At 40.3% G+C, this 27,570-nt stretch overlaps 1 protein-coding gene across 1 annotated transcript in view; it reads left to right on the top strand.

Annotated features, from left to right (window-relative positions):
• Positions 1-23,648: 23,648 nt before the first annotated feature.
• LOC121193960 (fibronectin-like) overlaps positions 23,649-27,570 on the top strand; it is a 30,967-nt gene continuing 27,045 nt past the window's right edge. Inside the window, exons 1-6 of the mRNA XM_041056395.1 lie at positions 23,649-23,937; positions 25,017-25,142; positions 25,252-25,389; positions 25,701-25,832; positions 25,988-26,125; positions 26,877-27,035. Of these exons, the coding sequence (XP_040912329.1) occupies positions 23,808-23,937; positions 25,017-25,142; positions 25,252-25,389; positions 25,701-25,832; positions 25,988-26,125; positions 26,877-27,035 (823 nt within the window). The 5' untranslated portion in view covers positions 23,649-23,807. The remainder of the gene's footprint in view (positions 23,938-25,016; positions 25,143-25,251; positions 25,390-25,700; positions 25,833-25,987; positions 26,126-26,876; positions 27,036-27,570) is intronic.

The following is a 27,570-nucleotide window of genomic DNA, read 5'->3' as shown; positions in this document are numbered from 1 at the left end:
TTCTGGGTGTGTGCTGTGCCTCATTGAAATCTAGCATGTCAGGCAGTTTATAATGGGGACCTATGACTCATGAGGTCAGGACCTCTATGTTTATGTCTACATACAAAGCACTTTGCCACAGTGACGAATGGTTTACTTACAGTAGACAAATGTTGAACTCTGTAATGATGAACTATAGAGTGCCATTTGGATTTGGAGGCTATGCAGTTGAGTAAAGCAACCAACAGTATAAATCCACTGACTGGATTAACACACATCCAATAAACATGGGTAACAGCGACTTGATACTTATTTCTACTCATCCTTCTGGTGACTAAACATAGGTTTAATCAGTTGTTTGTCTGTATGTTCAATTAACACTTACTTAAGTTTGTACAAACAGGAACCTCTCATCAGTGATCATAAGGCCAAATCTTTACTGTTGAGATGTCTGTACTTTGACATGAGGAGTATGACTTCATGAAATACAATTAACCCAACATTTCAGTAAAACGCAGTTTGAGTTATGCTAGCAGTGGGGCCCCTGGGATGGCAGTGTTGGTCTGTTGGCCCACCACTTTGATCCTAACTGAAATATAAATAATAATAATAATAATTAAAAAAAACATTGCATAGATCGGCATAAAATTTTGAACAAAAATTCACGGTCATGAAAGGATTTATCCTTGGACATAGGAGCTCCTCTGACTTTACCTCTAGCACAAAAAAGACATCTTTTTGTTTCACTGTGAAATTTCTCTCTGTTGGATGAATTGCCCTGAAGTCTGGTACAGACATTTTTTTGTTTGCAACTTTTCCTCCAGTTCCATCATCAGGTCAAATTTTTACTTTGTTGAATACTTATACATATACATATTTACAAAACTAATGATGCTTCCATCAGCCTTAGATCTACTTTGTGTTCAGTGGTAATTAGCAAACTTTAGCATGCCAAGATACTAAACTAAGATAATAAGATAACTGAAAGTTTAAGAGTTGTTAATGTGAACATGTTAGCATGCTGCCATTAGTATTTTGCTAAAAGTGCTGCTGTAACCTAAATACAGCCTCAAAAAGATGCAAGTATGGCCTCAGATTAATGTGCTCAGACAGAAATTTTAAATTAAAGGTTTTTGCTGTGGACAAAGTAAACTTTACAGATTGTGTCATTTTGGTTTTGTCCGAGAGATGAGACGGTTTGTGACTTTCAGATAGATGGAATATTACGCTTTAACACAAAGTCAGTATCACCTTTGCCATCAAATGATGAAAATTAAGACTTTTAAGACACCTGAAAGATGCTTTGGTGAGATGATTTATGCATAGTGGAAAAACACTTACACTTACATACCTCTATGCATTAGGTTTGTCCTGTTGGATAGTAAAGGGATACTAGACAATATGCATTCACAAATGTCCAGCTTCAGCCCCTTTCAAAGTCTGCACTGTTTATCTCAGAGATTCATTTATGATAAGACAGTGTTGACAGCAGTGTTACACCCATGCACATAAACACACACACTCAGTAATTTGCAATGGATGCTTAGAGAACTGAACAAATAAACCAGCCTATGGTGTCCTGACCTCTGTGGCTCCCAGCAGAAGGTCAATAGTCTGCTCAGGAAAGGCAGCATTATTATGTCGCTTTCAAGTCAAACCCACCAAATGAAATTTTAATACTGTCAGTAAGAGAAAGCAGGAGTAGGTTTTATGCCCTCTGTGTCATCTTAATTGCAAAATAATGAACCCAATTAAATTATAAAACACAATTTTGCAACATTTTTGCAATGTCAGTTAATTCATGCTTCTATGCATAATAATAATAATAATAATAATAATAATAATAATAATAATAATAATAATAATAATAATAATAATAACAATAACAATAATAATAATAATAATAATAATAATAATAATAATAATGACTTGATATATTTTGCTTCATTTACAACTCAACTACCCACCTGTGAAGTTTTGTCATCATGGGCAGTTGTGACGTTATTGCAGTGACAAAATCTCTCCACAGACAGACTGTGGACACCTGACGAATTACTCAAAACCACTTCTGTGGTAGTTTCTGCTTTAGTCGGTGCCTCCAGGACCACATTTTGCCATGATGACACACACAGACTCAGACAGAAGGTGAAAACAATACTAGCTGCTGTTGTGGCTGGTAATTATAATCAATAAATTCTGAATTTGACCGATGGCCAAAGGATAGGAGGGGCAAGGATGTGAACGATCTGGTCTCTTATGTTGAATTTTGGAAAAGAGACACGTGATGTCATACTGTCACCTGAGAGGTCATTTTTAACTGGGGCACAGAGCTGAGTGTCCTCAGCACAGCAGAGTAAATTAATATCTGTGATATGGCCTAATGGGAGCATGTAAACCTAAGACAGAAAGCATTTTCCCCAGTGGAAAACCACAAGGGAAAATCATGAGGGGAATTCTCCCACACAGAGGTCAACAACCCCTGTAGCTGGACTCCATTACTCACTACTGAAGGTGGATCTGAAAAACTGAAACATTGCATGCGCACTATAACATATAAGGATGAAGTGTTTCACTGATACCACAGTCATGGAAAGCATGTTGTTCTGGACATAGCTGTCATTCTTAGTTTCTTAGTTGAGGCAAAATAAAATAATGCACATGCATATGTGTATACACACACACACACACACAACATACACATACAACTTACACACATCACATCACAGATGGCTTGCACAAGCCTTTGGGTGTGTTCTACAGTGCAGGGTGTGTTCTACAGCATGTCTGTGGTCATCAGTGGTGGATCAGTAATTACACAAGTCCACTAATGCTCTTGAAATATCCTGATTTATTTCCCTTAAATTGAACATGATTAAAGGAGATAAATGTGATTCCCCTCAATTTAAGAGTGTGTATTGTTACTGTAATTGTCATTCCTATAACTGTACTGGTTCTAGGCTTCAGGACTCAGAAGGTCACAGGAAGATCACTACACAGTGGGTCAGCAGCTGATAATAGGACTTTGTAAGTACAGCACATTTTAACAAGCCAAGTACTGTTATTTGAACCAATAATGAGCATTAACATGGCAGTTAAAGATACATCCATATGCAGCTGTGTGTATATGTAGAATATATATATGTGTGTGTGTGTGTGTGTGTGTGTGTGTGGGTTACAGCATTCACTGATGTGGTTTTGGATGTTTGAGTCATCTCACACAGCTGTTGAGGCTGCCCTGCCCCCTAACCTGCCAAAAACTCACTTCCACATTTGTGGATGTGTTCATCTTCTTGTGTGTATATATTTTTCATTTTCCCTTGATGTCCACAAGTGCATTTACTAAATGAACTATTGCTGTTACAAAAGTGATTGGGAATGGCTGGTCTAATGGCAGCTAAAAACCATGATGTAGTGTATGGAAACCACTGCATACATTCATATTAAGATATATTGCTCTAGCTATTATCTTGAAGGCTCCAGACCAAAAAACAAACATTGCTAAAATCTCCAACAAAGAATTCTGGTAGACTGTGTTGCTGGAGGAGGTGAAAAACTACAAAAAAAAAAAAAAAACATGCAGTGACTAAAGAGCTGTCTCACAGATTCTTTTTGTCATCATCATCTCCCCCTCTCTGCTCTTTCCAAGGCAAAGTCAGACAGTGAATCATACCCCCAGTTTTGATCACCTGGCTGGGTTTTCTGTCAACACTCGTCCGACGTTCACTCACACTACCTGACTTGGAGCCATCACCACAAAGCAGCCAAGCAGCTCAAACCCACTCGTGTTCACGATTCCTTTGACATGAATCAGAGGCTGGGTCAGCACGTTGTACTGAGGGCACACAGTCTGCATCCATACAGACAAAAGAAGAGAAGACCCTCCCTCTGCTGTAACAGACGCTCTGATGGCGAATGATGTCATGCAATGATGGTGCAGATGGAAGAGCGGCTCTGGTTTTGTTTACAGAGATAGTGGCGTACAAAGACAAACAAACAGGAATCCATAGACACAAGGACACACACACGTAATGCACAGCATAAACACAAGGTGTTCAAACCGTAAAATAGTCTGTCAGAGGCCGGCGTTTAAGACATCTCCACCAGACGTGTGTGTGTGTGTGTGTGTATGCAATAGCACATGAAAACGTAGGTGCCACAGCTGGGAGGTCAATCGAAGCAGGGAGGATCCCTTCGTTAGAAATAGAAACAGTTCTGGAATACTAATAGAATTCTAATTCTGATTCCATGATTCTATCTACCACAGGACTGGTCAGACCAGAGCAGTGACATCATGTTCTATGTCTGTCGCTTTGGCTGAGTTTCCATCCAAGTATTTTCTTTTAAAATTATGATGTATTGAATTACACAAGTTGAATGGACCTTGAATGAATTAGGGAATAAAGTACAGTAAAACATGAACAACTGGGTTCAACTTTTGTCACATGTCACTGCTGTTAACTACTGGCATGAAAGCTGAGCATAATGACAACATATGATGAAAAAAAATTATAAAATTTAACATTTCCCTAAAGACTGGCATTATCCTTTATTTTTCTCGTTGTCAACAAATGCTCTGAGAATATGTCAGTATATTGATTTTGAAAATTTTGGTATTTTTATTCTTTTGTTCCTCCTGTTATGTGTTTTTGATGTTGGAAATCTTCAAAAACACATAACCTTTAATTTTTACTGAAGACTGATCAATTGCCTGATCAAACAGCCGAGCACTGTAGTTTTTTTAAGCAAACGGGAAAATGGAACATTTCTCAGTAACTATTTTCAGTGCTGGATCATACACACTTGGTTCTCCAGTATGTACAGCAAAGAAGTAGTTGTGGGACTGGCTCAAAATAAACCAAAGAGCTAGTGCTCATTGTAACATAGGAACATGTCACACAGTACAACAGTGTGACTCACAACAACAAAGGAGATATATGGCAAAGGGGAGTAACTAATGGCTACACACCATGGTACCTGCATAGCACCAAATATCACTGTCTTAATTTGCACAGAAAGCAAGTTTGTGTATCTTCTTTTGTCAATTGTGCACAGACACAGTCAAAAACACACACATGCCTCCTCATTCTTCTGTTGGTTCTCATGACGGACATTGCCCCCTTTAGCTGAAGATGTTATTGTAAATACACCAAACGGACTTTCCAGCTGTCTGTCCACTCACAGCACTGTCTGCGGTCATTGCTAACAGCAGTGAAATCATGTAATAAATTGTGAGACAAGCTAAAGGCTCATTTTGTTACAGAAAACGGACACTGGGTTGTCTAAAACTTGTAGAGACCTTCAGTATTTTCATTTTTATGAGTTCTGTAGCTATGCTACCGACTGGTTACTGGCAATTGTAGACGCGCTGTTATCTGCTCAGTCACTGCAGTGAAGTCTCAACTTGATTTAGATGAATATCTCTGGTGAACCTGGATGCGCCTACAGTCAGCTCAAAGCTGCCAAGCACCAGGATGATTCATCAGTCATGATGTCTGATCAAAGGTCCCGTCATCTTTCTATCCCTCGATCATTTCTTTTGTCTTTCAGTGTGCAACTTACTACATACTTCTGAGGAAAGTTATCTTGTACTGTTGTTAATGACTGTTGTTAATGACTGTCTGTTGGTATTATTATTATTATTGATTTCATGATTAGTATTTTTCTCAAAATGTTGTTGGGATTTTATGTTTGAAATTGGATGATAAGGGAGTGAAAATCTGTCAGGATCTAGTTGCCTACAGTCTCTCTACAAAAGCAGTACTACAGAGTACAAAACATATAATCTGACATTTTCATCATTAACAATTATAAGTGAAATATTTCTTCCACCTGTAGATACCTCGGTAGTTTACCTAAATCCTCTCAGAGGGGACTCACTCTGACTGTAAAAGAAGTAGCATAGACACAGACAGACACACACTCACACTCACTCAAACCTATGTACACACCTTCTGTCAGACATCTGCTACTGAGGGGATTTTTGGCCTGAGTCTGTGTCTTTGTGTGTGTGTGTGTATAGGTAGGGGGTGTATTTTTGCTCAGGGACACTGGGATATGTATGTGCCTGACTCTGCAATCTCCACTTTCTGTGACTCACCGCCCAGAAATCCACTCTGGTAGGTCTACACACACACACACACATACACACACACACAGACAGACATGACAAATACTGGGCTTCCACCAATATGAGCTCATTGAAAAACAGCTGCCATTCGCTCACAGAGGTCAAATGAGGGAGAAAGCCTCGTATGTGTAGCTGCCTGCCTGCCTCCTTATCTGACTGTGTTCCTATGTTTATGTCTATACACCCTGCCTGCATCTGCATTTTGTTAAAGAATAATTCTGGTTCAGTACTCTTTGATCTCACTTTTGTAGCTGTAGCCATCACTTGAGTTTATGCAGAATGTAAACCACTTAACCTGAATGTAAAGCCAAAAGTCAATGCACCAGAAAGGCTGGTAATAATAACTCAACTGCATATCAATAGTAGAAATAAAAGTGGAAACTCAATCTTCAAGATTAGGAACCAAAATAGCACTTTAATACTTCTTTCCATGCACATACTGTATGTAGCTCAAGTGCCGTGGCTACCAGTAAGTAATGTCAGATTTAAGTAAATAAAACTGATTGTTGATATGACAACTTCAACTGAGCTGAATGCGGCAGCGGAATTTTCCGTTTTTCTTTTTTTGTTTTCATTTGAAGGCTTGTGTGTGCGTGTGTGTGTGTGAGTGTACATGTTCTTGTACATATGCTTGTTTCTTTGCATGCCTTACAGTTGGCTTAGCATCCTATCTCACTACAAAAACTTTGAGCGCTCCTCCCTTCCCTCTGGGAAGAACACATTAGACACACACACACACACACACAGCAGAGGTAGGCCCATCAAAAGGGAGGCTTTTCCCAGTGCGGTATGGTTAAATGATAGAGCGTGAGCACAGCAGTGGTTAAGCAGAAGAGAGCATGGAGGGCAAAGAGGAAAGCAGAGTCAGCTGCTTCAACATAAAGGCAGAGAGGGAGAGATACTGAGACCACACCTAGAAGCCCGTGAGGAGAACAAGTGATGAACAGATGCAGATGGAAACAAATTTCTACAGGGCGCTCATGCACTTCAGACTTTTTTTTGACCAACGTATCCTACAATCCTAAGGGAACCCATGCTGCTATCATGTGAAACCTCATGACGGCTAATTTCAGTGTTCCAAATCCAAATCTGCCTTGAGCTGAAAGTTAATGTTTGTCTACTTTTTGCAAACTAACAATTTAGTATTTTTTATATTTTCTTTTAAAGCCAGCTGCATGATTTCAGAACGACACTTTGCTTTGAACTGTTTTCTTATTTTTCTTCCTGAAATTCAGAAATTGCATTATTTGAAGAAGTGTGTGTGTGTGGGTGTTTGGTTAGGAACGATGGCGAGTAAAAGCATTTTGAGTCATCTGAAAGCCCCTTTTACCTCTCAACTGTCTGCAAATAATTTTTTGTTTCATTATTATTTTTAAATTCCATCACTTTCTCTCTCTTTTCCTATCCTCCCTCTCCTCATGTCTGTATGCCTAACGCCTACTCTCCTCTCTGTGTGAACTCAAGTCTGTGCTGATACAAGACTTACATATATGAAAACCCCCTCTAACGACCCACAGTGGGATCGGAGTTTTTAAGAAAACACAGCGAGGGAGTCTTTGGTTTTGTTATTTCTGGCTATGATTCACAAAGCCTTTAGCATCATAAGTGAACCATGGCTGGCTCCAGGCCGCTCACATTTTCGTTGACATCATGTTGGACTGAAACTAAGGGGAGCTTCGCTTTACATGTGTAACTGAAAGTAGAATGAACATACTAAATTCCTACATCACTGTGATTAATGAGTAGTTCAAAGGTCATGGATCCACAACTAAACAGTAAATCATACCTTGCTAGTTGAATCTGTATTATTAAAAATTCAACTGCAAACTTGACAACTGCTGCAAATTTGTTTCTTTTCATCTTTTCTTTGTATCGTCTTTAATTTGTTAGATGATCAAAGCTGTTTGAACTTAGCCAGGATTAGCAGTATAACACAGGCCTGGAGGTAGAGTTTTCTTCTAGATGCTTTGCTTAATTACAGACAGAAACTTAATAATTATTTTCCCCATGGAGATCAGGACGTTGTCTTTTCCTTCTGGCATCTCCTACGAAATATGACATTCACTGGTGATATCCAAATCTTCATATTGCACTCTGTAAATGCTTTCTTGGAAAACAGAATATTCCTCAACACAAGGAAAATTTGCAGGCTTTACTTGACTGAGACCATATCTCTGTCTAAAAGGATGATAAGGGCGGAGGGTGAAATTAGAGAAGAGACAGAGGAGGAGGGGGGAGAGGAGGTGAGAGGAGAGGAAGTAGCTAAGGACAAGATAGATGTCTGAAAAAGAAGAACAGAGAGGAGGAGGTGAACAACGTAAAAGACGGGTAATGGGGGAGGAGGAGAAGGAGGACGACAGAGTCTTGATATACAGATTGTGGATAGAGGGCTAGTCTGGCACACTTCCTGCCCCATGACAAAGGGGAGAAATCCAAGCTCTGTCTCATGCTCTTTTCTTTTGCCCTCTGCTTTCTTAGAAGAGTTACGAAGTTGAGCTGTACTACAGTGCTCCATGTCTTTTTCCTTTGCTTGCTTGGTTCATCTCATTTCTTTTTTGTATCTCTATCTGAAAATTGAGTCCTGTGATGATTTGAGGTCAGTGCAATGCAATTATGCTCATTAGGGGCGGTTCCATTTACTGCAACTGTCTGTGCATGTGTGCTCACATCTGCTTGGTTGAAACCTGGTAACTTTGATAGTAAAGATTACTTTTTTTTTTTTACCCAACAACAGCATTTTATCACAGTCACATGATATACAGAGACACGCAGCACTGATAATGCCTGCCAATGTGTATCCTCAGACAACACATTAAAGCATTAGATTAAAGATTAAACATTCAATCTGGTTCTGTTAGATGGTTCTTATGTCCTAACATTTTCCATCCAGGTGAAAGTCCTGCAGCTCCTCTTACATAAACACAGCAAGATGTGGTCCATTTCCATTAACGCCAGAATAGTAAAAAGTAAAACCTTTAATGGAATTCATTCATTAACTTTGGTGTGTTTGTATGACTCATTACAGTGGATATCACTTTCAGATTAGGTTTCAATTATCATAATGTCTGGGCTGCGGAAGCAGTTTGTCTTTGTTTGTTTATAGATGAAATGATGAAGCCACAGAAAGAAACAGGAGAAAGGGGAAGAGAGAGACAGCAAGAGAGAGAAATCCAGAGCGAAGGGGAGGAGACAAGTAGATTAAAAGGGAGAAGGGAGATAAAACGTGACAAATTAGGGTTGCATCTGTTTCTCTTTGATATGAGGAAACTCTCAAAGGAGCAGTCTGTTTTCTGCCTAGCAACCCCAGCTGAAGGCTAATTAAGTGTTTATCTGTACTGGCTAATGGCTACCTCGTGAAGTGATGGGTTTCCTAGATCACACACACACACACACACACACACACACACACACACACACAAGCTAATAGACAAATTCATATTGTACACTTACAGAATACCGAAACAGACACAGAGAGGTACATAAATTCACGTCATCGCACACACAAACGCACATATACGTACACACTTTCTGTCACTTTCTTTCAGGACTAGACTACAACCCTATGTTACCGTGATGTTCTCTCACTGGGTATGACACATAGACTTTCATACAGAGTTACAGTAGACACATACACACACACACATACAAACAAACCCACACCCCCATACACAAACGCATATGTAAAAACACATATAGACATCCATACAGAGCATTTTTTTTTATAGTGACTGTAGGGCAGATAGAGTGATTAGAGGTTTCAGCTAAAGCATGAATGAAAACATTGACGCTCTCAGATCAACCCGGGTCATCCGGACAGGGAGGAGGAAGAAACTGATTAAAGACAAGAAGAGGAAGAGACAATTGTTGAGACAAAAAGATGGATGGATAAAAACAAGGGTGGGGACAGTGGTTAAAGAAGAAGGAGAAAGACAATAAGAGGAAGTGTGAAAGGTGATAAAACTTGAAGTAAGCAAAAAAAAATGAGAGAGAGACGAAGGAGGACAAGATGACGGAAATCTTCGAGGAGAAAAGGGAGGAAAACAGATGCTTGAGAGGGTAGTACAGACAGAAGAACCTTATACTCTGCCAGACAACTTGGACACATTTCCAGTACCTCAGTACCCAAAAGTCACTGCAGTTCTCCTGTCAGGCTGCACGGCAGATTGTAAGTGCGTATAATGTTGTGGTTGGCCTTGGTGGCATTTTCCATCAAAAACTGCACAAGTTGGAACACATAACCGATGCATCAGATTCCAGATGTGCATCTCAGCTGGAGCTGGACACACTGTGCATTTGGCTGCACCCCTTCCCATCGAGAACTTCTAACAATACACCATGAGTATATGATATATTTGCAGGCTACACTGGTGTTGGGAGAGAGTTGAGAGAGTTTATAAATCAATTTAAATACACAATGATAAAATGAAAATCATAATAAAAACAATTATCATTATTTGCATTTGTGTCAACATGAAGAACTGATGATTGCCAAAATGTGCACGTGCTAAATAGGAAAAATCATGAAAAAAAGTTAATGTGAGAAACCATGTGAGCAAGCCTGGGAATCTGGCCTGGAAAAGATAGAACTGGGATATGAGAGAGAAAGAAAATTCTTTCCTGAAAATACCACTGAGCATTATATAATTAATAGCTGTTGCAGCATGTGTTCGTCTAGTCTGAGAAAGTGTGTCTGCTCTACTTGCTTCAGTCCTTTCGTCTTCAGCATGGCACCATATAGTCAAAGATAATTTGGTCCGCTAAAGTATAATTAGTAATACACAATGTCAGGTGTCATGAGGCAATGTCGTAATGTGAGGTTATGTAGTGCAACATGGGTGATGTGAGATTCAACGTAAAGCAAAAAAAAATCCTGACATTTGTAGGATCCTCTACAAAGACATCTCAAAACTAAATTATTTGTCACAGCAACCTGTGCCAGTACTGTCAGAGAGTTTTCTGAGGTTCTTTCCTCTTATTTATTATTTTTCTTTGAAAGCATGTTCCAGTATATCTGACTCAGATGGAAACGAAACCATGGAGCAGGTCAGTGGGTCTGTTTGTACAGCCACTGTTGTGTTGTTATAGTCTATTTCAAGCCCATACAATTACACACTGGGGGAAATAATATTTTGTTAATCCCCTGTGGGTTAAATGTGACAAAAAAATGCAGCAATGAAATTTTCGACTATGCCAATGACCAATGTGAAGCTTTTTTTTATTATTGGTTAATTTGAATAAACCACAGTTGGTGGGCAAAACCAGAGTTTTGTTTTCAATGAGTGTCTTTTTACAGTGGACATACAGTATGTTGACTCAAAAAACAAAGCGATAATGTCGCAATGCTTAAGGCACGCACACATGCCCAAGTACACACACACACACAAACATCCAGAGCAGCAGACTATGTCCATCTATGGTGGGGAAAGTGATCCAGAGTCTCCACAGTGTGATACAAAGGTGAATCATTTGTTTCCCCCCCGCTAGATTCAATTTAACAACTCAACCATTTTTTCTTGTTGTTGTATCCAGTCTTGTGTTGGTCATTAAACAGTGACATACACACAGTTTTAAAAGGAAACATATCTAGACGTTAGATGGGTAAATTCCATATAATCCAGACAATTAAAAATCATTCATTCCTTCAAAGCATCTTTAGATACCGCAAAACAAAAATAACACACCATGAATTGGTTCAACACGGATTCAAACATAAGTGGATTTCAGTGGAATCGGTGAGTGGGGTATGACTGTGGACCGCTGGCAAATTCTTTTCTACATTTTTCTTCTTGATCTCAATTTTCTTGGTGTATCAATCACAGATGTGATACTGAAAGTTGTTTTTTTTCCCTTTGCATTGCTTTTGGAAATTCACGGGTCATATACCGTATGTATTTTTCAAAATGTGTAGGAAACGGTGCATACGTCAAACCAAGCCAACTCACCAGGACTGTAAGACAAGCTCAGCGGACGCACAAGAAACTAACACAAAAATGAATCATTTTTTGTTGCTTAAGAGGGGACTTTTTGGGAAATACAAAATGTAGGCAAAACAATGAGAAACAGTTTTTACTTTGTTTGACTTAACTGCATGGTTACAACATACTGTAGGTGGATTTTAGGGAAGCCCTGGCTTGTGTTTTAATTCACACCCAGCATGGGAAAATGTGAAAGCTGGTTAAAACTTGTTAAATGTTAAAAACACATGGTGGTCCCATCACTGATTAGCACTTTTTGGCCCAGTTTAGCATGACTTAGCAGTGGACTGAAACTACGATATGGTGCAGTTAATTTCAACAGGATTGTCGGGGGTCGGCGTGTGAGGGAAACCAAATCACCCAAATCACTCAATCTATCTGAGTAATCTGGCACACAAGTAGTTAGTAGATAAATAGCTTCCATTTGTTTTCAGTTTCTTATACTTTTAATTTGGGCTGTCAAAGGTGGGCTGCTGCTGTGGCTCAAAATCACTATTTGTAGCTGTACTTGATCCTCACAGCTGAGTCATCTCTGATCTGGCATTTTGTCCCTTCTCATTTTCTTGTCTCTCCGCACCATATATTATCAGACGGATTAATAAAGAGCTTCAGGAGAGTGGGCTGCCTGCCCTAAGTAAAACAGTTACTCTTCTGTTCTGATAGCAGAGTATATATTTGGGGGTAGGTCACTGCACAACATCAAAGGAAATGACCTGATTTATCTGTCCTGGTTCAGTGGACAGGTAGCAAAGGAAGAGAGGTTCCTGTTAATAATGTTGCCCGTCTAAAGACATGAAAGGAACCAAAACCTTCTCTTGATCTGTTCTATTTACTGCACACACACACGCACACACACACAGTGATGATATTTATGTACACAAATCTTTGTCCAATTATTACTTGATTTGTTCAATATTTCTATCCATCAACCCTTACTTCAATCCCCTTCTTCCCCATCCACTCTTTTTCTCTCTCTTTTTCACCAAACAAACTTTTCATCAGTGTTCATGACAGGTCCACATTAACAGTTTTACAGCCAGTGTTTTTTCCAAAGACAATAACAGGTAAAAATACAGGTTTGATCACATTCATCATACAGTAGATTCACAGAAAGCCAAACACGTGGATTCACACACATTACATCAGCATGAACACACACTACCTCTCTCTCTCTCTCTCTCTCTCTCTCTCTCTCTCTCTCTACCATCCCTCCCTCATTCACTGGTGCCCCCATCATAACAGCCCAGTTGATGGATTTCCAATACTACTGGAGTTACATACATTTCGCTATAGAGCCTTCTGGATGTGTGTGTACGTGTATGCCCATGTGTGTCCAATTCCCAGTCTGTTTCCATTCACTGGTTTCCACTCAGACCAAACTGACTCATGCAGGCTATGATGTAACACTCAAATTCAGAACGCAGCAGAAAGAAAACAAAGCTGTAAGTTCACTTTATACTCCTTTCACAGACAAACTTCATGGATGACATGGAAGAAAGCACAGAACCAATAATATCAGACTATGGGATACTGTAAAAGTAAAATCATGTCTCCAACGTCAACACGATTAGAGTTTACAGTTCACTCATATTACACAGAAACTATTTCTTTGATAGGGAGTAGTTGCAGCACCATGTGACTTGCAATCTGCATAGATTTAGATGTAGTATAAACCCTATGCAGAGAATATTTTGTGTTGATTTAAAATGGTGGTTTTAAACTATGCTGTCAAACTAAAATATCTAGTTAAAAAGCAGCCTCAAAGGACCTGTGTTCACTCTCCTCACTTTATTTATAAAGCAGTGAAGTTTGAGATTTGTGTTCAAAGCTGCTTCCTTCATTCCCTCCAGGTGTGATAAAGGAAGATATTCCTCAGCCTTTGGTACCACATCATATGGTACTACAATGTAGTGATGATACTTAACTCAGCTCCAGAGACTAAAAACATACATGAAAAATAGGTTCCCACTCTGCACCATCCGGGAAACCCACGGATGTACGCACACAGACCTACACACACACACACACACTAACACACACACACAGACACACAGACACACACACACACGCACACACACACACACACAGAGCTCTTCTCAAACATCTCCATCTGTAGTTATATACCTCTAATTAGAACATGACTGTGTATGACTCAGACGTTTGAGGGAAGTCATCATTTCCCAGCTCTCATGACTTTCCATGCCCTCTGTCCTCAGGAACTGTTTTTCTATGGATTACAATGACTCAACCAAACACATTTGTGCATGATGCCGATGGAGGCTGCTTTCTTCCTTTCATTCTCCTTCTTTGGGTTTTTCTCTGACTCTTTCACTTTACCTCTTTTACCCATTCATCCATTCATGGTTGTTCACTTGCCCCCCCTTTCCTCTTGGAATCAAATTATGACTCTGGAATTCCTCAACACTGTTATGGGGTAACCATGACAACCCAAATCTGAGTCTCCCTTTGTAACTAACAAGAGATTTATATCTTCATGTAGTCATGACAAAACAGTCAGTAGTGGCATCTGTGGAACCCCTAAATTTTACTTACTTACATTTTTCAATGTTGTGTATATTATTTTGATGTCAGTCAGCACAGAAAACAAATATTGGATTGAATAAGTCATTTTAACTCAGGGAAACATTATTAGTCTCTCTTTTTCTCATTTTATTATGTCTTGCACAAGTCTTGTTTGGAAACCTGCACATATACATATGCAAATGAGGATATAAAATATTTCCATGTCAGACGGGGGACAGCAGGGTCAGACGGGTGATTATCTGGGGCTTTGTCCATTCAACCACCAACACATGGTAACATTTTTCAATCTGCCAAGAAGTTCACAGATCAGTGAGTCCTTTATTTACCACAACAACCAAAGGCAGGAAAAGCATATTATTGTCATCTAGTATACACATATTTAGTGGAAAAGGACAACTAGTCTGGGAATCAACACAAAAAAAATAAACCAGAGGTTGATTTGTGTTCCCAGACCGGTACCCAAACTTCAGACATGGGCCCAGACTTATGAAAACAAGTAGCTCTGCCATATATAGTGATCACCCATCACAGAGGGCTTTTAACTCCTTTTCAGCCTGTACACATAAATTAAGTGTTTTTCCAGAGTCTGGGTCTGAACTAAAATCGGGGAATCATTAAGATTAAAATTGGATGCCAATTTTCAGCATATTTAAGAAATGGCATTCACAATGGTGTATTTCCCCAGATGACAGCGAGTGAATGATTTAAAAAGAGCTTTCTTGCTAATTCTGCAGACATGTGATACCGTTCTAATGACATTGCTTCCTAAGTGAAAATGTCAGCAAAATGGTGTTATCCCAGATTACAAAATCACATCATTTCTCTGTAAACATTAGCATCACCTCAAGCAGCAGAAAAATAAAGATTGCAACATCTTAAAACTGAAATTTACATTCTGCTTACAGAATATATGATCATTGCTTAGTCAAAAAGGCAGCTGGCTAAAGTGCAGTGCAGTGTTTTGCATCAAAATCCAGAACATTAATACTAATTAATATTAATTTAAAAAATCCCACAGCACCATTGCAACTATGCATCAGTGTTGAAACGAAATATTTGAAAACCAGTACTAACCAACTGATTAATAAAAAAAAAAAAAAGAAAGACACCCATGTGTTACCTCCACATCCCTATCCAATGTTAAATCAGTAATCTTTAAGGTCTCAGGCTTAGTTTCATTAAATTAACAACCACTGTGTACATACTGAAGTTTGTCATAGTGGTAAAAACCACTGCTTTAAAAGAAAGTGCTCCAAAGCTTTAAAAATATTTGATCATTATTAGATAGTGTAAGTGTTCAGTCACCCATAGATGGCTGCTGGGAAAGTAGGGTGGGGAATATACTTTTATGGCACTGTTTGGACACAGTACAATTCACATCTGCGTGTGAGATGTCCTGGTTGTAACACACACACACAAACACACACACACACACACACACACACACACACACACACACACACACACACACACACACACACACACACACACACACACACACACACACACACACACACAGTAGACCACCATACCCCCCTGTGTGTCTCCTAACTTCCTCCTTGGATTCCCTGTGGGGGTCGACAGCCCAGTGCATTATGTCCTGTCACCAGGAGATAAACCAAATGTTGCAGTGCTGACATCATCTGTATGTTTGTCTACAGGGGGCAGTGGGGGTGGGGCGGGGGGTGAGATTGAGAGATGGGATGGGAGGGAGGGAAGAGGTGGAAAACAGGAGCAAATGAGCAAAGTGGGGTGTTGAGAAAGATGGCAAAAGAGAAAGACAGTCTGAAGCTGCAGCAGAGAAGAGAAAAGATGGAACAGGATGCATTCATAAACCCTGAGTAAGCAAATTCGACCCACTTTGCCTGCTCGGTTTGTTTAGCCCTCAGTATGTTCGCTGAATAATCAAACACTCACAGTTTGCACTTACTGGCTGTTTGCTTTCAGAACGCAGCTGCTTAGTCTACGGATGAGCTTTTCAATTAAGTGCAGCTTATGTCTGTGTATTATTCTTTGAAGTTAACAGGCACAGATGTATCTTCTAATGATTTTCATGTTTCACAATCAACGATTTGATCCACCACAACGGTCAGGAAATATCTCTACATGTGGGAGACTGAAAATTATATTTCAGTCACAGGGCTGCATACAGTATGTGTTGTCCGTCTACCAAGGGATTACAGGACAGTCATAGGAAAACTGAAAATGACAGTGATACATTATAAGAAATACAGACTGACTGTGCTACAGGGCATTACAAGAACATTTAGAGCACTTATTTAATTTGCGTTATCAGAAACTGTGACATAGAAACAGAGAAATTAGGAAGAAAATCTGACAAGCAATGAATATAAGAATGTACAAGTGAAGTTGAGCTCAAGATTGCCTCATATGCCTTGTGTATATTAAATTAACATGAAACAAACTAGATCATACAGGAGAAGCATTTATAGCTGTTCCAAATCTCCACACTCAAAGGCGGGACAAAAAGCCTCAAATAGTAACAGCACACAGCTGCAAATTGTAGGTTTCAGAAAGTTGCAAAAATTGTCAAAGCACAAGCAAAACAATTACAACTATCTCAATTCAAACAGTGCTTGAATTGCAGTTTTAATCATAGAACCATTAGCAAAGTCTTACATTACTGCAGCAGATGAGACTCGGAAAGCTCATATGGTACCTTGGCATACAACAGCTGAACGTCACACTTTCCACATATTTAACAAGAGCAAAACAGTGCTCATTCCCATGACAATAACAGTGGAAGTGGTCCATGAGGTGTACATGACACACTTGGAAGTTTCCTGTTTCTTCATAATAATTCAGTGGCTGCATATCTGAATCATTCATATCTGTGGTGTTCTGTAGCTAACGGTTGTGGAGGTGGTTAGGGGCCATGTCGCTCTCACGCTCTCTAACAATTTTCCTGCACGTCTCCACAGCAAATGGCTATGACTAAAGTCACACAGTGGGGGGGGGCAGATATCAGAATCTCCAGGGGGTAGCATGCTATCATCTCTTTTAATTTGTTTGTTTGAATGGAGACGAGAGTATCACATATCTCTGAGATTTGCATCACATTTACCCCAAACACCAGTTCGATACACTACACATGAGAGCCAATAAAACATGCATATTTAAGGACATTAATCAACATGTACACTTCCTCTGTGTGTTTTCTGTTCTCATACATGATGGTTAACCACTAGTGAGCAACTTAATCTTTAAACGTTTAAAGGCCACTTCTGTAAACCTAACATCTGTGATACAGAGTGACGAATCTTGATGAATGTTGGAGCTGCCTCACTGATTACTGAGAGCATAACACAATACTTACTCAGTTGCACAACGATTTATACTACACTTTGAGCAAGATCTGAGCAGTTATAAATACTGAGATGCTTTTCAAGATGCCCAGAGCTAATCCAGGCACGAAAAGTGCGGAGTCTGAACTCCTAATCACTCCATCTTTCCTCAGACTGTGACCTCATCTCCCTTGAGGAGAGGGAGGCTGGAGGAGGAAGAAGAAGAGAAGAAAAAGAGAGGGGGAGAAGGGAAATTAGAAATGTCTGTTTCACTGTGTGTAATTCAAGTTTTTGCTTTTTGTACAGTATTTGTATTTGTATAGCAAATAGACTCAGGGACACAATTATCATGAAAAAAAGTGAATGCAAGACTAAACATATAAAAAGTTTGGGAAAATGTGGTGCGGCGTAGGGGGTGTCACAAACACAGAAGCTGTGCTCCATTTCAAGGACTTCCACCTCACTACAAAGGTTTCAGAAGGTGTAGGCGTTGCAGAACTAAATGTTTAACCAGCACCTCCTCCTCCTTTCCCCCCTTTTTTTCCCTTCTTCCAAATAGGTGTTCCCCCTCCCTGCCTCACAGGAACTGTGACTCTGGCCCTGTTCAGACTTGGCATTAACATGTGCCTTGGGTGATCCGATCACAAACGGACAGACTCTGTGAAAGCATTCAAATTGCGTTGAGGATGCATTTGAGTTCTGATTACTCAGACCACATTCGGAGGTGGTCCGCACAGGACCACACTCTTTTAGGAGTGTGAATGCAAATGTGTCCTGGGCCACAATGAAGGACCGCCTACTCAGCTGACTGCCTCTGTGTATGTGGATGTCTGTCACTCATTCGCAAACAAATTCAAACATATTGCTACCTCCGGTTAAAAACAACAAAGCATTTGGTCTTTGCAAACAGAATTAATGTACGTGTTTATTTGCATATAGAGGTGAGAAGTGAGATCCGATCACAAGTGGTCTCTGGAGATGCATTTTAATTCCAAGTGTGAACTGACGTTCTCAGAGCTGTCCACTTGTGACTGGATCACCTGAGACGCATGTTGATGCCAGGTCTGCACAGTCTCTATGTGGTTCCTCATCAACTCATAAAGGCTTATATTTCTGGTTCCATAGCATAGGTTGATGAGTGGTGATGATATACTGACTGAACAACTGGCAAACGTCAGCATTTGCATACCCTTTGATATACATGAGCAAAAAAAGTGTTTATGCTTGACTTCGGTTTTTCAATATCTGACTTTTGCATCTCTTGATTTAAAGGGATATATCACTGTGACTGCTGACTCTGTTGTTAAATGATTGTTTTTATGGTACTGTGGACTGCAACAGACAGACCATAAAATTCTGGAAAACAAGGCTCAGTGCTCAGATAATTGTCGTTGGTCTTGAAATGTAGACTTTGAATGGGGCGGCCCATGAAATGGCAAACAGCGATACAGATCAGCTGTGGTAAAGTGGCACCGTGTACTAGGTCTGTGTATGCATTCTCAGTCATTGTGTGATACAAAACAACGGGAATTATTAGTTTGCGGAAAGTGAGAGGAACGGACACAAAGATAAAGAAAAGTACAGAAAAGAGTTCATTAAACACAGAAACATTACCAGAACATTAAAGATGTGTGAGAGGGTCAGACTGAGGAATGCGAGACATGGACAAAAATGGAAAATACTGTATAAAAGAAAGTCAGGAAAACAATAATGTAAGAGGAGAAGAGCAAGTCAAGAGGAGACTCCTCTGGGATGTTACAGTAATCTGTGAGGAATGGCCAATTATTCAGGGCAAGGACAAGACATGATGTTAAACCACAGCATGAAAGAGAGAGACAGAGGAGACAAAGGCAGAGAGGTGGAGAAGGACAAACAAAATTGAAAGTAATGGTTTGAAAAGATTTGGACAGGGACCTAGAAAGAAAAAGTTGGATGAAAATGTGCAGCAGCTGTACAGAGACTTTGCAGCTGTGACCTCTTTCCTCACCCTTGTCCTCTTTCGCGGCATGATCATTCTGATTGTGTTGTGTAATGCAATCACAAAAGTACAATATGATTTCCACACATCAGCATAAAACCACACCAACTGCCCAAATTTCTCAACTCTCCATTCACTCTTGTCATCTCTCCTCCCTTTTCACTTACTTTTCTCACTGCCTGTTGGGATTATTCATACCTCCTCCAGCTTTGAGATCAGACTAAAACCTCCTGCAGAGAGTTTCACTCTTCGCTCTTCTTCTTCCTTCCACTTTCAGTTTATGGTTTTAGGGAAAAGGCAAAAACAAATTCATACCTTATTTCATACAACAAACAGTGTGTGTTCTGTACAACAACAAGCTTTTACAAGGCCTTTTGATTCCATGATCATCTTTACCTGTGCCACAGGGTGTTATTGTCACTATCCAGTGCCCAAATTTCATACTGGAAATAACTGCCCCTAATCTCATTGTGATCCCACTGGGTGATTGACTTTCAATGATCCATTACCACATAAAACCAGTCAATTTAACCATAAGACTGTTTGTATATTTATATGTGAAGCCACAGCAGGCAGTTAGCTTGCACAATAACTAGACACTGGCTTTAAACTGGGATTTCCAGCTTCATCATCACTCATCATGTCACTGCAGAAGCAGAAGTGGTTTAGAGATGGTAACCACAGGGAAATGATTTGAGTTTGGGGTACAAATGTAAAGAGGGGGTATAGAAGATGAAGGACTGTTGTACATGAATGATTAACTTTACCATGTTTCTGGACAAACTTGGAATCACAGAGTATGAAATTCTTGTAGATGAAAGAATCAAAGAGGACTAAAAGAAGCCACCACCCAGTGGAAGTATTGAATCTGGTGCTTAGCGCTTTCAGTTAGTTTCAGTTCAGTGGGTAACTGCATTTTAACATCAAAATTGATAGATGTATGATTACCTCATTATAACAGCATGATGCAATGACGCATGTTGTTTTCCTCTCCTCTGCTACAAGGCCTGAGGTTGATCGTCCCTCCGCTGTACAGACTTTGCAGTCTTCTGTTGTCACGATCTCTAAGTTCAAGTTCAACACAAAAACAGAATTTTGTCAGAACCCCCCACGGATACTGGCAAATTCTTTCAAGGTGTAAAATTGCTGTCAGCAGTATATCTGATGCCCTTTTCACCTCTTCACCTTTGTGTGACATCGACGTTCAACAAATGTCCATACACAGATGAGTGTGCTCTGAAGGCTTAAAGGGAGATAAATGGAAACAAAGAAAGTAAGAAAGAGAGAGAGAAAGAAAGAAAGAAAGAAAGAAAGTAAGAAAGAGAGAAAGAATGAAAGAATGAAAGAAAAGCCTCAAAGTGAGAATAACTATCACAGAAAGATTTGCTGTACATGCAGACAGATAGATAAGCAGATTGCATTTACACTGTAGGTCTGTAAGTAGAAACATATGTGGAGCTTCTCTGCTCAGAAGTGGCCTTTCCTCAGTTACTGAGCTGGGTCTTGTTTGTAAAACACAATCTAACAGAAGGTGAATGACGTGCTTCATATACATCTTTTTACATAACGTGACCCATACTATATAACAGGAATGTACTTGTTGAGTCTCTGAGTTTTATCTCACTTCTGTATCTCTGTTTAAAAAAAAAAAAAAAAAAAGAAAACATCCAGCACCATCGACTGATTTTCCCATGCATGGGACAAAATGTAACAGATGGGTCCTCACGCTATGGCGTATCAAAAAAGATCATTGTCTGCCTGTGTGGAGCAAATGTGCAATAAAATAAACTGTTCAGACAGATATCATGGTAGAGCCAAATGATGCCAACATAAAATCTCTGCAACACCTCGAAAATGTTCCTACATGCCACAGATTTCCTGACACACATAAGATAGTCCACATGTGCTTAGTTAGAAAGCCTGTCCTCACATTTAACCGCAGTTTGACTGACTTGATTTAGCTGGCTGGCGATTAATCCGTTTTACTGCCGTAGCAGATGAGCTCATGACATTGCAGAGGAATTTTTATTTTTTTCATTTTTGTCAGGGCTGGATCATTTTGTAAAGTCAGTTTAGAATGTGAGCTACACGTCAAGAGAGTTTGTCTTGTAAACAGCAGTTATTCTCAAACTGTCAGTTTTCAGGTTTTTTTTTTTTTGTCTACTGAAATGTCAACAGCATCGTTATGGGGGACATTTGTTTTAAAACTTTGCTGATGCAACCACTGATTTAAAGGTGGAAGCAAGATCACTGTTTCTGTTATTGAAAAGGAATTCAGGGACTCGTCATGCCTGAGTGTTTCAACCCTGAAATTGTCTGGAGGTGGTCAAGACATGGGAGGAAGTTACAACTCATGGAGAGCGGAAAGAAACATGTAATTTGGCAAAACAGAAGCATTAATGAAGGTTTCCCTTTACAAAGTGGTCACTATTTTCAATATTTACAGCAGAGAATGCAACCAAACGAGGTAAAAGGACGAAGAGACAGTGTTCAACAAGTAATAAACAAAATGTATTAACCCACTATGTGAAGGTACGAAGCACAGAACAAGCTGTCACTCAGAGAAATAAGCAAGCTCATAGACAGAAAGCTCTCCTCATGCTGTTGAATACTTAAACTGGACAACAAGAAGAGTGAAAAAATTGACAGCTTGACATGAACATTACAGAAGTTAGCTTGTATCACAGAGGAGTAATCTCAATAAACCCCCTGATCATACAAACACTTTCCAGACATCGAAACTTTAGGCAACTGGAGACTTTCCAGACACTGACGCCATGTGACCCAATTCCTGCAAATCACTGCTGGGACTGTGTAACACCTATAGGCCAATATACTGCACAGCATCAATGTCCTGTAGCAAGGCTGTTTTGTTCAAATGAACATGAACCAGTAACAATGCAACTGATGTCAATATCACTTAGCAATAAATAGACAGGCCCCTACATCACTGACAGCAGCAGGGTAGGAAAGCCTTGATTTATAGTATAAAAAAACATCATCCTTAACTCTGTCTTTCACACACAGTGAATGGTCATGTATGGGATATCAGGGACATCTGCCCTGTTAAAAGGATAAAACAAGAAACACGTCTGGCTCTGCATGGTCTGTTGTGGATAAATCCATGGTTTCAAGCACAACATAAACACAAGTTTTATTTTTTTTTAAATCAGCTTTCAAGTGCACCTGGAACCCTCCCTGTACAGTTTTGGTAAAGGGTTGTACGTGTGACAGGGAGGCAACAGTAATATCACAGGAGGTTTGAGCTGTTTACTGATGGTTTGATTTGTCTCCCTGGCTGAAACTTCAAGAGAGAGCAGCTGAGAGCAGGGCTGCTCCCCTGTGGCCACCATGGTCCCAAATCCCAAACATTTAAGCGGATGGGCTGCGGCCATGGGTCTACGTCTTTCAGCGGCTGGGGGAATTAAAATCTGCTAATTGCCTCGAGATTCTCATGTTTAGGATTTATTAAAGTTTGTTTGCTTCAGTGTTGTGTATCGCATGGAGCCAACTCTTGCATTTTTGAACAGCATATTCGTCTTACCTCATCGTGATAAAAAAGGAGTTAATGACCCGAAATGTGCATAAAACATCTTCGATTCGTAAAAGTTTGTCTTCCCCATTTCTGAGTGCTGCGTGAGTAGCCGGGCCCTTTGTTGGACCTCCCACCTCCGGCTGAAAGCCATGCCCAGATAAATCACTCCCCCTGACTGGTAACCTGCACACTGTGGCCGCGGACCGGAGAGGAGCGGACTGAAGGGGGGAGGCAGGAGCGCGGCTTAGAGCAAGAGTTGCACTGGAACCGAATTCTCTCCGTCCCTTGAGACAGTAAAAATAATTGCATAGAGAGCACCTGTAACCACTTTCTGCAGTAATCGAGTGCCTCGCATTTTAACAGTATGTCCGGCAGCACCATAGCCAGGGTGCTTGTTGCGCTCTGTATCGGGAGCGCGGTGAACTGCATGCCCAAAGGGACGCACAGGAATCGGAGACAGGCGCAGCAGCATCATGTCTCCTCAGTCTCTCAGGGTAAGTTTTTTTTTTTTTTCCTCCAAGTTATTAGTCACAAGAATGATTTCGTGGAACAGTAAATGGTTCCCAAACCGGGGTCCAGGGGCCACCAGAGGTCACTTGGAGAACTTCTTAGAGTAGAGGGGAAATTAGATTTTTTAAAAAAAAAATTGGAATAGTTATTTTCATGTTTGACATGATTGGTTGTTGAGATAGAAAACAAACAAGACACATCTTTTGATCTTTTGTCCCTGTAGTCCCTCGGGTGTAATGTGAATCAGTTTGTGCTTCCTTTCAATTAAAACGATTGGGAACCTAATAATTGTCTTAATGCCTTGCGTATTGGATTGCTAAACGCTATAAATACTATAATCAGTTGTTGATCCCCTACAACCTTTCTGATCTCCTTAACTTCATCCGTGTGTGAAGGCTGCAATGATCAAAGCTTCAGAGAGAGAGAGAGAGAGAGAGAGAGAGAGAGAGAGAAAAGAAACAAAACTCTTGGCTTAATAAGAAAAAAAGTTACAAAAAAGAGATGTTTGTGGCATGTGAGGTCTTGAGATGTGAACAAAGAACTGGTCTTGTGGGGGAGAGAAAGAGTAAAAGTAGATATAATTCTCCAGCCTGTGCAGCTGATTTATTACTCAGCACAGGGGGCCCTTTGAAGTCAAGTTAACACATCCAGAGTCAGTTTCACAGACATGAGTGAAATCTTGTCCTTACAATAAAACGTGTATTCCAGTTCAGGGGTTTGTTTATTTTGTTAAGCATCTTCCTTTGTCTTTTAACCCATAATACTGAGCACTGTGTTTTGGAGTTGTGGTTATGGCTAGAACATTTTCCAGTGGCTGCGTTTGTGTCTCCATTTAAAAAAAAAAAGGGCATTGTAAGCAGGTATAGTGTTTGTGGGTGTGTGCGGGTGGAGTGTGTGTTTTTTTTTCCTCTCTCACATTTTCCCTGTACTGTAAGTGTTTTGGAGTAAGAGCAAAAGCAGGGGGTGCTTTTTTTTTTAATTAAACCTCCTGCTGCCAGAAACTAGTTTATACTAAAGTCTCAGAAGCTGCATTTTTTATTTTCATCTCCGTCTCTCCTGTCAGAGGGTTGTTTAGAGAATGGCAACTTCTATGGCATCAATGACCAGTGGGAACGGCCATATTTGGGCAGCACTCTGGTCTGTACCTGCCATGGAGTCGCTGGCATCAAGTGTAAAAGCAAACCTGAAGGTTAGTTGGTTTCTGGTGTTTTTAGCATGTCTTTTGCATCATCTACCACATCAGTTTGTACTCATTTCCCTCTTCCTTTAATAAAACACACATGCTTTCTTTTTTGTAGCTGAGGAAAGGTGCTATGATAAAATCAACCACCAGTACTACACTGTGGGAGAAACCTATGAGAGACCCAAGGATGGCATGATCTGGGACTGTACCTGTATTGGATCTGGAAGGGGCAAGATCAGCTGCACCATTGCCAGTAAGTCTCTTTCCGCCATTAATTGCTCTTAGCCCAGACCACACTCCCCAGCTCATGTGTTTCACATGTATACCCTGGTCTGCCAGACTGATGCCAGTAAACTGGATAACCTCCATATTCTCTACAGCTGATTAACAACTGGTACCATGCAGCTGTTTGCAGTTAGCCGAGTGGTTAGATAATGGGAGAAATGTCTGAGTGTGTGTTTCTTTGTTTTGTTTCCTTTCCTTTTCTCATTGTGAAAACGCACATAAACAGTCATCTCTCTCTCACTCTCTCTAAAATCCTCTTTTCTCTTTCTATCCTCCCAGATCGCTGTCATGAGGGTGGGGCTTCGTACAAGATAGGTGACACCTGGAGGAGACCCCATGAAACAGGAGGCTACATGCTGGAGTGTGTCTGCCTGGGTAACGGAAAAGGAGAGTGGACATGTAAACCTGTGGGTGAGTCATTCAGACAGTCACTGACTAAGAGATGACTACATTTATACTGTGGTTGATTTACTGGCTTTACTTTTGTTAGTTGATTAGTAATAAAAAAAAATATTTAAATCAGCTGTTAATTGATTAAATAGTTTACGAGCGTGTATTTCCTGCAGCTGAGCGTTGCTACGACAACTCGGCGGGAACATCCTATGTTGTTGGGGAGACGTGGGAGAAGCCATACCAGGGGTGGATGGTGGTGGACTGTACCTGTCTGGGAGAGGGAAGTGGACGTATCACATGTACCTCCAGAAGTAAGAAATCCTGTCTTTCTTTCTTTGTATCAAATCATCACCTCCCCATTTTTGATGACTCGTATCTGTCTTTTACAGTTTCCTTTCCTGCCACATTGCTTTCATTCATGTTCAAGTTTCCTCTCTTTGTGTATCTTGTGTATATACACAAATGTAATCCTACTTGTCAACAACAGACAGGGAAAACTGGGTCACTGAGAGTCACACAAGCAGAAAATTAAATTAATCACTGCTGCTTTTGAGTCACATGTGTCCACACATACACACATACAGGGTCATCCTCATTAAATGTCACATAGATAAACTCTTTAGCCTTAACTGGCAGGATTAAACACAAAGTGGAGCTTGTGATTTGTTGGGGGACTTCAGCAAGCCATGGAAGAAATGTTTACCAGTTGTGTTACTAATTCGAACCATTACTTACATCCTTAATGATATTGGCTGATGCAGCAGATGGTAATGAACGTTATTTCCTGTTGGCTTGTTGTCGCATGCAAGATTTCAGGGTGGCCTTGGAGGCTTTTTAGTGGAGGTCATCAATAAATTGTTATCATGCATGTGTTCAACAAGTAATCAACAAAGTCACCAAAGCACAAACATGAAAACAGCTGGTGGCCAGGAGGAATCGTTCCCCATAGGATCACTGCTAATGTTTACATCCCTCTGAAGATTTCTACCAAAAAAGCCACAGTGCTGTCTCTGTGCTTGTGTGTCTTTATAATTAAATCCAATCATTCTTTCCTCCTCTTAGATCGCTGTAACGACCAGGATACTCTGACCTCTTACCGCATTGGAGATACCTGGACCAAGACAGATGCCCGAGGCCACCTGCTCCAGTGTCTGTGCACAGGAAACGGCAGAGGGGAGTGGAAGTGTGAGCGACATGCCTCACTTCACACCACAGGCCTGGGTGAGAACTGATAACATCCCTGTCTCTTTTTTTTTTCTCTCCTCTCTCACACCCTGTGTGAAGTGAAGGACATATACCAGAGACAGATGCTGTAGAGGAGGGAGCGATTAGAAGTGCCAAGAGTCCAAGTGCTGAAGTGAGAAAGAGGAGTCTTGTAACTCATGATCATGACCTCATGAAAAAAGAGAGACAGAAATGGCATGAGGGAATAGGGGAGTGAAGAGGGAGGAACGAAACATAGGAAAGTTTGTGGGGAAAAAAATGCGCTTGAAGTGGCTTGAAGTGATTACGGGGTGTGAGATGGAAACATATGCTCGTCGTGACTCAGGGACAGTAAAAAGCTCAAATGGAAGGCATCTTCTTTTTGTATTTTATTGTTCGTGTTATACAGTAGAACTCACTGATTGGTTATAGTTGACTTTTACCAACCTGTCTTAATATGCATTTCTAACGTTTGGAAGTTATGTGTTTTTTTTTTTGGTTTTTTTTGATGATTGAAGTTTTGCATAGAGCTGTACTGCCATTACAGGTGTTT

The sequence above is a fragment of the Toxotes jaculatrix genome, chromosome 15 (assembly GCF_017976425.1).
Source record: "Toxotes jaculatrix isolate fToxJac2 chromosome 15, fToxJac2.pri, whole genome shotgun sequence".
NCBI lineage: Eukaryota > Metazoa > Chordata > Actinopteri > Toxotidae > Toxotes > Toxotes jaculatrix.
This window is presented reverse-complemented; position numbering and strand designations above follow the sequence as displayed.